Here is a 14,631-nt window from a genome sequence, read left to right as displayed (position 1 = left end):
TGCTTATTTTGGGCACTCCATTTCTCCCATTAGATTTACAATCTTCCTGTTCATCCGATGTTGGAGGGATGTTGCTTCTACTGAAATAGATCCCACGTGCGTGTGCCAATATCCCATCAGGTATAGACCCCATCGTAAAGCAAGTCACAGCCATGCCTGAGTCATTGACCTGCAGGTCACAGCCGAAATCAGAAACTGTGGAGACCCAAACATCTTGTTAGTCAACCTCCTCAAGTTATCGGATCAGAGCTTGGAAGGTCTGGTTCCTTGCTCTAGGGTAGATAGCACGTAAAGCGCTGCGACAATCTTGTCTGCCAGGCTTCATATCAAGGTCTTATAGATACTTACCTCACTTGCTCACAGGCGAGTGCGCAGAATATATTTCTCATTCTATGTTATCCTACTAGCTAGCCCTTGACACGTCGGTTTCTGACCTGTCACGCTATAAGATCGGGGGTTTGAAGAGTCTAGCTAGGGTACCTCATTCTCGGCGTATTTGGTGTGGCCTGCAACAGGTCGTCTCAACTGCTTGGCATTTGATTAGCCACTACAGCAGTCTAAGTTACACACAGCCCAGCACATGCATGCGCTCCGATTGCAATCCGATTCCACTCCTTATGGATCGATCGCCCGCTACCGAATACTTATACAACGATGCTAAATGGCCTTTATTCTGACTAACAAGTTGAAAATATCAATCTTATTGAAATTTCTATCGCCAGTATCAACCGAGCTGCCAAGGCATATAATGATCTCTGGCGACAACGGGAAATGCCCTAGTGATCGGACACGGAGGTAGGTGAATCAATGAGGCGGACAACATGGCGAACTTGATGCGGCTTTCATCTTTGACCAAGCAAGAGCTGCCACTTGGCTTAGGGCAGAGGCTGTACCCGTGTACTCCCCAGTTCCGAACCATTGCTGACCACCAACTCCAGATGGGCAGGCTGAAAGCGATGGTCTTATTGGCGTAATCCCAAGTTCCCCAAATGTAGTAGCAGTGTGTCGGGCGGGGTTGAAAAACATCAAAGGATTGGCTGTCCTGGAGTAACACAGCATCAGAAAGGCAGAATTTTCTGCCTTTCTTCATTCGTATCCGTCATCTTGCAAACTTCCCCCGAAAGAATCCAGCCCGATAGGCATTCTGGTCTGCCCTGGCACTCTGTGCGCATCTTGCATATATTACCTTTCTAGTCGAGCAGAAGGCATGACTGCAAGTACATGAGCTTCTGCTCCTCCATTTCAGCTTAAGGCTCATGCCAGTCTCAGAGTCACGCAGCATCACCGCCTAGGTTCTTCGTTTATTACCTATTTGCTTTTCCCATACCTCATTTCCTGTTTTCTACCGGACTTCAAAGTCTGTAGAGGCATCTGGTGTGTTATCATTTCCATCATCTCATGGCTGACCCTCTCTCCATCTCCGCCAGCATAGCGGGGGTTGTCACATTGGCAGACGCTGTCTTTGGACGGCTTCACAAATACGCCAAAAAGGCCAAAGATGCTCCTGCGGAAGTGAAAGAATTATCTGCCCAAGTCAATCAGCTGGGAGGCCTCCACAATAGCCTGGCAAGGCTCGCAAGAACACTTGATGACGAGCTTTTCGACGTGTCTCTGCGGATGCAACATGTTGATTCCTGCAGCTTCATTCTCACCAAGCTCGACAAGATGCTGCAAAAGGCCGAAAAGGATCTGGAGAAACCTGGTCAGCTTGACAGGCTTCAGCGAAAAATGAAGTGGCCATTTTCCACATCACAGATCAAGGAATACATGACGGAGCTGTCCATCCACCAAGAAAGTATTTCCCTCGCATTGTCAGCAGACACAATGAATGGACTCTTACACTGCCTCTCGTTCGAACGCAAGATTCTTGACACAACAGAAGATATACGTCGCGAAGTAAGAGAAACACGCAAGATCACCAGGCGTATTGAGGAGAGCTCGGAGAGAACCAAAATCCTCAACGCTTTCCTTAAAAACAACCCCCAAGAGGGTTATGAGATGAGCTTGAACCTTCGTCATCCCAGAACAGGACTGTGGCTTCTTCGTCTACCAGCTTTCCAGACATGGCTAGATATCCCTGGGTCAAAGCTTTGGCTGAGTGGAATACCTGGCGCAGGAAAGACTGTGCTAGCTGCATCGATAATCGAAGCAGCTCTCACCCGAAGCAGCGACAAAATCGCAGTTGGCTTCTACTTCTGCGATTACAAGACAGAAGCGACATGGACCCCCGCCAACATCTTGAGCGTCATTGCAACCCAACTTGCGCTGCAGAGCGAAGAAGCCTATGAAGAACTCGCGAGCTTTTACGAACGATTACATCCTCCGAATGGCCTTCCAAGAAATCCAAGAGCCCTGGAGATGTCGATGATACTTTCAACCATGACCAGCAAGTTCGACAGGGTCTTTATCATTGTGGATGCTTTGGACGAATGCGGCCAATACACCCCCTTCGTGGTAGAAACACTAACATCGTACGCCAACGATAATGACAATACGTGCGTAGCGCTTCTGAGCCGTGATGAGGACGAAATCCGATTCGGGTTAGGTGACGATTTCCAGAATATGGAAATTGCGGCACATAGTGAGGACGTCGCCGAGTATGTGTCTTCTGAAATACAGGAGCGAGTACGGACAGGAAGGCTCCGCGTGGGCGGAGGGGACCTACTCGCAGAGATACAACAAAAGCTGGTCAATAAGGCCCATGGAATGTGAGTTCAAATGTCTGCTGGTCTTTCTGTCGCACGGCACTGATTTTGACAGGTTTCGATGGGTTACCTGCCAGCTTGACCATCTAGGGGAATGCCAGAGTGATCAGGCATGCCGTGAAGCACTCGATACGCTGCCTCCCGACCTCGAGGAAACATACGTTCGAATTCTGCAACGAATCAAGCAAAGCCAGCAAGTACTGGCCGAGATGACGTTGAACTTTGTTGGGTACATCAGCAAAGATCTTTCAATCCCCATGCTTCAACAAGCAGTATCAGTCCGTCCTGATCAACGATGGGTTTCCCCACAAAACGTGATATATGAAGAAGCCATATCGCGGGCATGTAGCAGTCTGATCCGAAAGACCAACGATGGCAACCACTTTGAGTTTGCCCACTTCTCAGTACGAGAATTCCTGGAAAGCGAAAACCTCAACCGGGTGAACCTTGACCGATTCCGGATCTCACAATCACGGTGCTCTATGATATTCACCTCCCAATGCCTTCAGTATATTCAGCTGGATAACTTCGCCCACGATCGATGGTATACTACTCCTCAGTTCCATGACGAAGAAGTGCCTCCCAACAATCGGATTCCCCCATTCTACGAAGTTGCAGCTATATCCTGGTTGCGACATGGACGGCATGGATGGGAGCACAATGGCGAGTTCCGCGGCTTGGCGGAGAAGCTTTTTGATCGCCAAAAGACTGCCACGTTTCTTTTTTGGGCAATCTACTTGCTTGACAGGCTGCATGGCATGACCATTAAGGATGTCACAAATACACGGCTCTTACCAACTGAAAGCGGAGAACTAAGCATGACATCAATTGTTCAAGATCCTAGCTTTACACCCTTGCACCTTGCCGCCATATTGGGAATTCCCGAGATTTGCCAAAAGCTCATTGGAGAGGGGGTGGACGCAAGCCTTGTATGCCGTCTAGGCTCACCAATGAGTTGTGCAGTGTCAAGTATCGGTGCTCTGCAGACGGATGTGGTTGCTCATTCAGTGTCAGCGCTTCCCGAAATAAAACGACTTATTCACAGAGACGACGAGCAATCACTACCCCATGATATCTCGAAGACTGTCAGCTGCATAATCAATGCTGAAAAATCCGGTTCATCTGTCTCCTCCATCGCTGGCAGCCCTACATTGATGAGGAGTGCGATTTCGACCAGTGGGGCTATTGCGGACTTTTCGATGATTCCCACGCTATTGCAAAATGGAATCGAAGCTTCGGGTGAAGATAGCGAATCTTTCAGAGTGCAGTTAACGATTCTGTGTCGGGACATTGCCAGTAAATACCCCGTTAAGAGTGGTTCTCACGCACAACGACTTGTCAAATCTGCTCCGGAAATGCGTCTAGAAACGCTTATCAGGTCTCTCAACAACCTGATAGATGTCTTCCCAAGTGCACTCGCTCTTTGCTCTATTGCTTGGAAGGAGGCAGTCGAGCAAGATCTCTCATTCACATCCGATATTACAATCGTCAACACCCAAATTTCGCTCGATGACGAGGCGCTGAAGGAACTTGGATTCGCAGGTGCAGCAGGTGGGGATATCACCAAACTCAATGCGTACTTGGACGATCCCCGGACCTCAGTTGATACGCTGGTTCGTGGTAAGACGAGCCTATATGAGAGTACGCTATTACACTGTGCTTTGGGACGTTCCCACGCGGGGTTCAGGGGTTTCGAAAGCCACCTCGCTGTCACGCGTAGGCTGTTGGAAGCCGGCTGTCTGCCCACCATTGTCAACAACAAAGGTCAAACGCCCCTCCATGTGTGGTCTTGGGGAGAAGATGCCGATGAAACCCAGCAGCAGAAACTTGAGGACATCGCACGAAGTCTTTTCCACAAGGGGCCCTCGATCCAAACGAAAGACATAGCATCCGGTGCAAATGCTCTGCATTGCTGGGCAAGCAGAGGGAGTATTCGCACATTGAGAGCTGTTCTTCGAGTGGCCAGCGCAGATGATGCTGAGTCTGCCTTAGAGACGACCGATGATGAGGGTGCGACTCCTTTAATGAGGGCAATTGAGTGCAATCATGTCGACACTGCAAAATTGCTACTTCGCTACGGGGGAAACGGACGGGACTTTATTGAGACGCTCGACAAGTCAAAACTCCTGTCTTTAATGGGTGGAATCGACTCAACGTCACTGTTGCAAGAACTTATATCTGTCGGATTTCCCATTATATCAGACGATGGGGACAGTGCCCTTCACCATGTCAAAGGGACGACGCCCGTGGACTGTATAAAGGCTCTTAAGGAATATCTTCCTGATCACTGCAGCAGGCGCTTCGAAGAGAGACTTCCTGTAGAGATTTATCTCCGAGGGTGGTTTTCGAATTTGACCAACGAGGCTGACCAGGACCAAAGTGTCGATAACCATGACCGACATTTCAAAGCTATTGAAGAACTTTCGAACCTCAGCAATCAGATGCCTCGCGACACAAACGGCATGTCTGTTTGGAGTTATGCTGTTACATGCATGCGTATGGGCAGGCCTTCAAGCCAAAGTCGGCACATCATTTGTGCTGGTCTTGGTTATATTGTACAGCTGGGATACATGAGGTCTCATGAGAAGCGCAACAGTGAATGTGGATTGATTCCACTTCTGCGTGTCCTCGACCTCCCTGCGCGACGGCCTCATGACTCCTGGCCTGTGAGCCCCGAGTTTTTGATGGACGTGGCAAAAGAAACGGGTTACTGGCACCAGTTCTGCACGTCACCTATGGCCCTAGACCTATTGCATTCGGCCTATTCCCCGAAACTACATCTTCCGTTGATCCGGTTTCTTTTGGAGAAGAATGTTTTCACGAGTAATTTCAAATACATTCTTGACGTACATAAAGTTCTTCGGTCTTTAGGCATCCTAGAATGCAATGACGAATCCCTCAAGCCTGGTATACAAACAATTCTCGACCATTTCAACAAGGTGGTCTGGACTTATGACAGCGAGATTATCCACTATTCTCGCTCGACGTGGATAATGGAAGAATTTATTCGCCGCGGCGCAAACCCCAATATGCGAACATCTCTACATCAAGGACATGTCCCAGCCCTTGTCCACCACATCTGGGGACGCCGGCTAGACCTTGCTGCGTGTCTATTGAAGAATGGCGCTAGACCAGGTGACGCAGATACTAGAGGAATCAACGCACTACATGCTGCTATAATCACTGGCAATGTTGGCATCCTCGAGTCTATACTCCTCAATTTCAGCTTTCCATCATGGTACAGGGCCGAATTTAACCACTTGGATAAGATTTTGCTCCTAGATGTACTTCATATAAGTGCACTAGAAGGTAAATTGGATTGCGTGGAATTTCTTCTCAAGCACGACGAAGCGCATGAATTCAGACACAAAGATCACGCATGGCAAGCGATACATCTCGCCGCAATGAAGGGCCACGATGGAATCATAACCTTCATGCACAAACAAGGGTTCGATATTAATGCTCGGAACCCCAAGAACGGATATACACCTTTACACGCTGCCGTGGAAGAGCGAAAGATTTCGACAGTCAAGATGCTCATCCAATTAGGTGCCACATCCACGGGGGACCAACAGGGAAGAACACCCTTGGTTTTGGCACTGCTCTTGGACTCGCCCGAAATAGTTGCTGCATTCGATCAAACTTCGAACGGAGTAGACAGCATATCAGATCCCAGCCTTGTCCATTCATCTCACTTGGCCCCGACAAACCATAGGCTTATTCCTGTCTTCGAGCAAGCTGTGAGACAAGGAAATCTCGCTCTCTGTATGAATTTACGCCAACTTGGCTGTCCGCTTGACGGAGATCTGTCCTGCGGAGGATGTTCGTTGCTTCAACTTGCTTTGGCACTATGCGAGTCTGACATAGCATTATGGCTCGTCAGAGAGGGCGCATCAATGATAAAGTCTAGCCGCAAGTGCTTTGCTCACTCTCTCCACATACCTCCTAGGGGACGAAGGACCTACAGATGTCATCGCCGTTACCTAGATTCGGTTCCCGTCTTATGTCTAAAATGCATATGCATCAATATGGAATCTACCGAAGTTATTTTGAGAAAGTATGTTGAAGATGGCGGGGATATATTCAACACCGAACTTTTGATTTCCGCCACAGAGTCAGAGTCTCCCGAGAACCTCCGAGCATGGCTGAACGTGCTGAAATCAGCATGGAACAGAAGGTGAGCTGCCGCTCCTGCCACCTAAACCACAGCATACTGAATATAACAGCGTCAATGATGACAACACCGCTGGGACTACATCGGACATGTTCCGTAAAGTGGGCGGAATCAACCAGCTCGTCAAAGCATACAGTAAAGCTGAGGGGTACGCCAATCAATCAATCATAGCTGATTACATCGCCAATGCTTTACAGGACGGCGAGCCTTACCCACCTTCAGCTACCCTTCCCATATTATTCCACGGCTGGGAAACTCGCTTGGAAGACGTCAAATTCCACTCTGCCTCACTGTGGACGTGCCCAGACGGCAAAGGAGAAACGCCAATACATGTCAGCTGCCGACATTTATCACTCGACGTGATACGATTTTTACTGCGTCATGGTGTTGATTATCAGACACTGAACGTATATGGCGAATCCGTCCTGCTCACAGCCATAGATGTGGACTCCCTGGAGAAGTTCAGCTTGTTTCTTTCGCTCGGCGTCACCCCACATCATCAGGATATGCTCGGCATATCACCAATTCATGTCGCTATGTCTAAGGAAACGTTCACTGCTTCCATCCTCAATCACGATCTCAAGCTTAGCGAAACTGCTCCGATTCCATGGCAAACTTATGGATACAAATTTGTTGTCTTGTTTACCAGACACTTCCGTATGTATCAGCGCAAAATCGGAAAACATGACCTCATAAGGATAGCAAACCTGCAACCTGACAATTGTTGGAGCCCCTTTGCCGAATGGTTTTGCAGAAAAATCTCCAAGTAATGAGTCGTATCATTGATCTCGGCGCTGTCATTGATTACGAAGGCTCCCCATACGGTTCGGCTCTTATGTTGGCGTGCGCTGCATGTGCTGTGCCGGCGGTCAAGCTCCTGGTTTACAGAGGGGCGTCCCTATACTACGAGACGTCGGCTGGCCAGCGTCGATCAGCTTTAGCAGCTGCATCAGCCTCGTCAAGCCTGACACAGTGGCTTCTAGTCACGCGATTCACTGAGCAGCCAAAACTGTGCTCATCGGCAGCCACAGACAGAGAAGAGGAGGCTTGCAAGCCCTGGAGCGGCAGTGTCAAAGCCGAGTACCTCATCATGGAAAGCGACGAAAGAAACGAAGACGAATCCTCATTTGACTACTGCAAGAGGCTTATGGAGATCCGGCGCAGTATGCGAGGGAAAGTGGTGCCGATAGCAGATGGAGGTAGGACGTGCCGGCCGTCCAGATTGATACCGGTGGAAACGGTTAGGCGGCATCCACAAGACAAGAGAGCACCATGGGAGGAATCTTGAGAGCAAGGTTTCGGTATTCAGTTTAGATTTCCGTAACTACTTTCATTAATTCGGTGCTAGTTCTCAGTTCACAAGGCACACGACTAGCAGTCATTGGAAAATTGTTGGTAGTTTGTACATGATCACATTGTTTCCAAAGCCCCTATGAGCCTTTCCCGCAACGCGCTATGAACCTGATCCGCTATTTCTATCTCAATGGTATCACACTTGTCTTCGGTCTTGCCCTGCCGGTCTTCCAGTTCGGCATGACGCTCCTCGAGGGTGTTGACCCGGCTGTCGAGATCCGCACTTTCGGTCTCGAGATGCTCGGTCCTCTTCACGTATTCGCGGTTCTGGTCCATCACCTCTTCGAGCTTAGCATTCAACTGGTGTTGCCTCTCCCGCATGGCAGCCAGTTCAGCCCTCAAAGACCTATTCTCCTCCTCCGTGTCTTCAGCCCTCTTGAGCACTTGCTCCAGTTTCGAGAGAACCACGGCGACGGGGTGCCGCAACGGGTCCAGCTTTTCGAAACACGAAGCGTCGGCAACGAGATCGGATTGTGCGTGTTTATCGTCTGAATGTCTTGGTGGACTGAACAAGCGCCTGCGGAAGAGTCGAACGTCGAGGTCTTCACTGTCACGTAATCGTTTCTTTGGTTGCTTGCCTAGACGCATGTTAGTAAATTGGTCGACGCGATGGAGGGGTAATAGGTATGTACGAACCTTTTACGTCATCTACTGGGGCGGAACCACCAGTCTCAGACTCAAGCTGGTCGTACGGAGGCGGACTGTCGACATCTGACGCGTCGTCTGCGTTGGGGACATTGCTGGGCTCAGACGCAGCAGCAGCAGCAGCATCTTCATCGTCTAGCCCCGACCTCCTGTAAGCCGGCGGAGTTGCCGTGGCAATAGTCGACTCATCCGACTCGGAATCCGTGCTCACATCGATGCTGTCAACAGGAGAAGAGTTGAAGAGTTTGCCGCCTGCACCGCCGTACAATGCACCTAGCCACCAATCATGTTCCTTGGTTTGCTGTTGCCGGTCATGGCGGGAGGTCGGTGATGTGACGACTTGGTGCAAGCATCTGAAGTGTTCCTTGGACAGTGTCGTGTGCGGGATGAATAGGACAAACTCGGATGCGGCGGCCAGCAATGTCATGGCTGTGAAGGTTCGCTGCGAGGCGGGTTTGAGGGAAAGGGCGTGAATGGGCTGGACGAGGTTGCCAGGGCGTTTGAGCAAGAACCGAACGCGCGTCACGCCGCCCGTGAGGAGTTGAGTATCCTCTGGTTCAAGCTCGGTGGTGTCGACGTCGTAGGTCTCTTCGAGTGATGTGATGTGGCGTGGAGGAACATCAAAGTAAAGCGTCGTCTTCTCCTTCTTGCCGGCGTCGTCATGACCGAAAATGTTGACGTGAAATCTGAATGTGGTGACGGGTGGGCTGTAGCATGTTTTGAAGCTCAGGCACAACTTGTGTGGGGGGTCGGAGTCGGGATTGGCGTCGCGATCGTCTTCTTCTTGTCCTTCGTCATTCTGGTGCTGGCCTCGTCCACCGTCGATTGGCTTGAATTTGACAACGACGGTTGTCGCTTCTTGGCTGAAAGACCTATCGTTAGTGGACGACATGATTGACTCACCTGGACTTGCAAGTTAGCAAATGCAGATACACCAGGGCGACACCTCGCCGAAACCAAACAAGACGCGACACAGGCTCGCAACCGGCAGCCGGGTCAGGCGCCTTCCCCAAGATCCTGGTCCTTTCGACGAAGGCGCTGGTCCGCGCGTCCGACGAGTAGGAGTCAGTGTCGACGGTGATCGAGGGCGCGAGTTCTGGTCGGGTCTGTTTGGCGGGCAGAAGGCGGTCGGGCGGGAAAAAGTGAGGGTCGGCTTCGAAGCAACGCGCGACGCAAGACGACTTGACGCAACCCAGGCTCGCGACCGGCAAACCTGGTCAGGCGCCTTGCCCAAGATCCCGATCCTTTCGACAAGGGCGCTGGTCCGCACGCTTGACGAGTAGGAGTCAGTCAATAGATGATCGAGGGTGCGAGTGCTAGTTGGTCGAGAAGTTATGCATGGGTTGTTGTTTGTGAAGTGATGTCGATTGAAATGAATGGAGAGGTGATGATGGAAGATTGGAATGAATTTGGAGAGGTTGGAGGTTGGCAGGCGCGGGCCTAAGCGCTAAGCCAAGCTTGGGCCACCTGCTGAGATAGCCGCGGCGTCTGAGGCGCTTAGGTGTGGCGCGGGGCGCGGGTGTGGCGCAGGTATTTTAGCGATCAGTTTAATTGAGTGGTGTCTTTGCCAACAGCAAATTGGGCACAACTACATAAAAGAATATCGAATTATTTGACAAGATATCCCTATTTTACGAATGAACGTATCCAAACTCGACTTCATCACCTAAGATCCCCTCTCCAACCCCTTCGAACAATAAATGCCACATATCAGCCGTGTTAAGATCAAAGTATCGGTGCACCCTCGTCATGCATTTGCGCCGCCGCCTGCATCGTCCTCTGGATCGGTATCTGGCTCGCCCTCGACCTGGACTTTGAAGTCTTCTATCCCAAGACCCTGGGAGCCGAAGCCGTACTTGCCTTGCATGAATAGCCGTATCGAATACTGATTTCTGGCTTGGAAGTCCATGGGAATCGTAGGGTTCCCCTTGTGATAGTAATGTTGAGTCCAAGACTTAATAAGCCGGCCCTGGTCCGCTGCCCTGTACCTCAGTAAGTTCTCATTAGGCGTGGCTGATATGGATGATCCAATTGATTGGATCTCGTAGCCAATATCGGTGAGAACGGCGCGCCACTCGGTGAGTCTCATCGTACCAAACCGCTGATGAATCCCCGTGCCGAGCATGACCTCCAGTTTGTCAAATGTATCCTCGCTCACCGGGATACGAGGCAGCCGGCGGTTGCGCACGATTGGCGGATCGTCCATTGGATCTTCTATCCCCGCCGCCTCTGGGTCCTCGTCGGCCGTCCTCTTTTACTCTGCGGCATCTCCCGTAAGTTTCTGAGGACCGCGGCCCTCTTGTTGGGTGGCGAGGAGGATTGGTAGGGGACTACGTAGGGTTCCGATGCAGCGACCTTGGTCGGCGCTGGCTCTTTCCCTTTTCCCTTCACGTCTCTGGCGGGCGCAAGCTTTGCTTTTTTCATTGTTGGGGCTTCTTGGCTCGACATAGGCTCTTTCCTCTTCCCCCTTGGCGGTGTGACAGGCTGTTGTCCACTTCCACTCCCTGCCCCGACAGGCTCTTTATCTTTCCCTTTTCCCTTCCCCTCCTGAGTTGTCGGCGCCTCAGTAGCGTCAGGGTTGGCAAAGGACCATATTCGCGCCCACATGGGTGGTATGTGACCTCGGAAATCCATCTCGAACTCTTCCCAGAAAGACCTGAGCGCCGCTTCAACCGCGATATTGGATTCTGCCTGCGCTGTTGTCTGAAGTTCATCGTTGCGATAGTACGGTGTTTCTACAATTTCCATTCCTAGTGTGTGCAGATGGCCGAGCCATGGAGATATACCAGCTTCTATATCACTGTCGTTTGAGATTATATTCAATTCATTCAATTCCCTGGCATATCGTTGTCGCCTGGGTTCGTCGGCCTTTAAAGCCGGCGCGATATGCTTTTGATAATCAGCGTCCTGCGTTCGCTGTCAAGGAGTTAGATACCGAGTAAGAAACATTGTGCAGATATATCTAGAGTGGTGCTTACGATACGCTTTGCGATTGTTAGCCACTTCTGCTGGCAAGCGGCATTATCCAGCTCCCTTTGTATGGCCGCGAGGACCTTGGCCAGCTCCAGCAGCTCCTCAACAAGCGGCCCAAAGAGGTCACTGCGGTCATTTCCCTCCCCCTTGGCCCACTCGTTGGCGTACTTATCGAGGTCGTCTAGGAGGACCTGGTACCCTAACGTGCTCGTCGTATCGTTATTCTCCAGCCACCTGACTATGGCCACCAAATTAAGTAAAGGACGCTCAATCGTGTGTTTCAACTTATCCTGAATGGAACTACCGCCGTTTTTTTTATCGTACCGCCTGTAGTGAGGTCGAAAGATCGGGCCGGCTTTGATGTACCGTAATAACTCTGCCACTGTCTTTTTAAGACGTTTACATATTGTATCGTATAGAAAGCAGTAGGCATTTTTCTGGAGTTCTGTAAGTTCTCGCTTTTCGTTGTTATCCCACATAGCCTTCGCGCCTGGTGCAATCTCTTGTCTTGAAACTTCTGCCACCATGCTGTCAACGGGTGACCATAGGGTGTACCGCTCCGCGGTACCGACGACGGTATCGCGTAGGGCTTTCGCCCAGCGTTGCTTGTTCTCGAGCTCGATATCGTCATCTGTACGCCCAGACTTGCTTACCAAGCTGACTTGCGTAGCCTGATGCTCCCATGCGTCTCGCACACGCTCTTTGAAAACCAACGGATCCTGGCGAAGTTGTAACATTGTATATGATGATGTTTCTCTGTTCCTGTACATCCACATGTACAAGAGCTCGGTCCATGGGCGCGAAGGCGGGCGGTACCCCTGCGTTAATTCGCCATATGAGACAGTAGCGTAAATACTTTCGAACGTCTCTCCCAACATAGTGCCAGTCACCTCATCTATTTCTTCCTCCTTTGACCATCGTCCAAACACGGTTAAGTCACGAAAGAAGGAACGCCTCCAAGGTTCGCCCTGGCTTTGACTTGAGCCTGCGGCCTCGGTCTCGGGACTTTCGTCCAGGTCTTCTTCTCCCATGATCACATTGCAGAGATCTGTCAGGAATCGATATTCCCTCTCCTGGTTTTGCATAAGGTGGTCTAAGCACCCATATGGAATCAGTTTGTCATTGTGTGCCTGCAGTCGATTTCGTTGGTGATCAGCATATTGCTGCGCCGGAACATTCGATGTCGAGTCGGTCATGAAGTACGCCAGGTATGAATCCTCACGGCGATTGAACGGGTCGACCCATTGTCTTTCGCCCCGTCCATAGAGATAGGCCTCGGTCGGCTGGCCAATCAGTTTGAAGTCGACGGTGAGATCGGGGTATTGCAAGAAAAAAGTCAGAATAGGAATAATCGGCAGGGAGCTCATCGGATCGGCTTTGTAGATAGGTAAGCAGTACTCTAGGATCTTCGCTCAGTCCTTCCACAGACAAAGCCGGGTGCCGGAAATGAAGGACTTCTTGAGGTGTTTTCTCGCTGAAATTTTCTGCCACCGATTTGAGGTAGTCGTTGGGCTTTGAACCCCTCAAGGCTTTCACTGTCCCCGGCGCCTGGCTCATCCACGGGCGCAGCGGCTCGAGATACTGTCTTCGGCGTTCCGCGATGAGTAGACCGTTGACTCTTGGTTGTCGAAGCATCCATTTTCGCCTGTTGACTCCGAGATTATCCCATGTTCTCCAGATTCTAGCTGAATTTTCCCGAAAAACATCTCGAAGATTTCTGTGTGCGTCAAGAATACGGGCTGCTTTCCTGGTAGCTAGCTGTCTGGATATATCGTGAACGCGAATTGTGTTCTCGGCCCCCATGGGCCCTAAAGAGGGTGGTTTTCTCTGTGCCATCTTCCGTTGTGTTATTGCATTAAGCGAGGTGTGACATCGAGAGGTGGGCGTGATACAAAAATGTAGACATGCATGCCTGGTTGTAGATAAATGGCGACAAAGACAACACGGGCTGTCTCATGAGCGCTTCTATAATGCCGGATGCGGCAAGTCCATCATAAAACTCCGGTAAAGCCATGCTTCGCTCTGCTTTGTTCTCAACGCTTGCGGACACACCGCAATATGAACAGGTGCAAAGTAACGGAACTGAATGGCTTACAGGATTACACCCTGAAATAGCAGTCTGTCTTTCGGGTAAAGGTGATTACAGTAAAAATGGGTTTGAAGACACATAAAAGAAAAATGCCCGGAAGGGACCCGTCCACTAACTTACTCTGTAAGCACGGTTAAGAATTGAGGGTATAAATGGTGGCTGTCAATCATTGCTGAGAAGTCCATCATCTACGACATCTATATCCCAGCCCCTCTTATGCAACATCATCATCGTCATGCCTTATCAAGTAGTATTTCCAATTCTGACCTGAAGTCGGCCCGGGCATCTTCTTTGAGCTCTCGTATCAGAGGCCTCGTTGTAGTGACCCCAGTCTACTCGGCACCTGGCCGGGCGAGGATGCTTGCTCGCCCTGCATGAGAGCAAGCCACCTGTCTGGCTTCTGTACTCATGTGTCTTGGCGGCCAGGCCTGAACTGCAAACATCAGGTTCTGGCAGGGTTAATAATACGAGGCAGTATTGTGCTGACATCGCAATACGAAGAATGGGGGGATGTGATAGGTACGAACGCGGGGTCTTACCCATGAATGCATGTAAGATCTCATTGCTTAGAGCCATGGCGTCCGGGGCTTCCCACGCTTATTGGTGGACGTACCTTCTCTCGGTGGCTATTTGCCGTATACGTTTAGTTCAACATGGAATTCGTTCACGCATGTCTATTCGGTGCAATACTA

General features: G+C 50.6%; 5 protein-coding genes across 5 annotated transcripts; 2 read left to right on the top strand and 3 right to left on the bottom strand.

Moving 5' to 3' along the window:
- Window positions 1-1,398: 1,398 nt before the first annotated feature.
- PG998_006597 (uncharacterized protein) lies at window positions 1,399-8,041 on the top strand (the record flags this gene model as incomplete). Its single annotated transcript, XM_066873413.1, has 4 exons — window positions 1,399-2,708; window positions 2,761-6,882; window positions 6,932-7,536; window positions 7,692-8,041. Coding segments are annotated over 4 exons (6,387 nt in total), but the record flags the coding sequence as incomplete, so codon positions are not given.
- A 248-nt stretch (window positions 8,042-8,289) lies between these two features.
- PG998_006596 (uncharacterized protein) lies at window positions 8,290-9,769 on the bottom strand (the record flags this gene model as incomplete). Its single annotated transcript, XM_066873412.1, has 2 exons — window positions 8,290-8,810; window positions 8,869-9,769. The coding sequence occupies 2 exons, from the start codon at window positions 9,767-9,769 to the stop codon at window positions 8,290-8,292; spliced, it is 1,422 nt and encodes a 473-aa protein (XP_066729357.1).
- A 31-nt stretch (window positions 9,770-9,800) lies between these two features.
- On the top strand, window positions 9,801-10,160 carry PG998_006595 (uncharacterized protein; the record flags this gene model as incomplete). The annotated part of the gene is made up of 1 exon (XM_066873411.1): window positions 9,801-10,160. The coding sequence occupies one exon, from the start codon at window positions 9,801-9,803 to the stop codon at window positions 10,158-10,160; it is 360 nt and encodes a 119-aa protein (XP_066729356.1).
- Window positions 10,161-10,624: 464 nt separating this feature from the next.
- PG998_006594 (uncharacterized protein) lies at window positions 10,625-11,083 on the bottom strand (the record flags this gene model as incomplete). Its single annotated transcript, XM_066873410.1, has 1 exon — window positions 10,625-11,083. The coding sequence occupies one exon, from the start codon at window positions 11,081-11,083 to the stop codon at window positions 10,625-10,627; it is 459 nt and encodes a 152-aa protein (XP_066729355.1).
- A 721-nt stretch (window positions 11,084-11,804) lies between these two features.
- On the bottom strand, window positions 11,805-13,217 carry PG998_006593 (uncharacterized protein; the record flags this gene model as incomplete). Its single annotated transcript, XM_066873409.1, has 1 exon — window positions 11,805-13,217. One exon carries the CDS (start codon window positions 13,215-13,217, stop codon window positions 11,805-11,807), a length of 1,413 nt encoding a protein of 470 aa, XP_066729354.1.
- Window positions 13,218-14,631: the final 1,414 nt, after the last annotated feature.

Source organism: Apiospora kogelbergensis, assembly GCF_038363985.1.
Source record: "Apiospora kogelbergensis strain CBS 113332 chromosome Unknown utg000005l_segment0_segment0, whole genome shotgun sequence".
Classification (NCBI taxonomy): Eukaryota; Fungi; Ascomycota; class Sordariomycetes; order Amphisphaeriales; family Apiosporaceae; genus Apiospora; species Apiospora kogelbergensis.
This window is presented reverse-complemented; position numbering and strand designations above follow the sequence as displayed.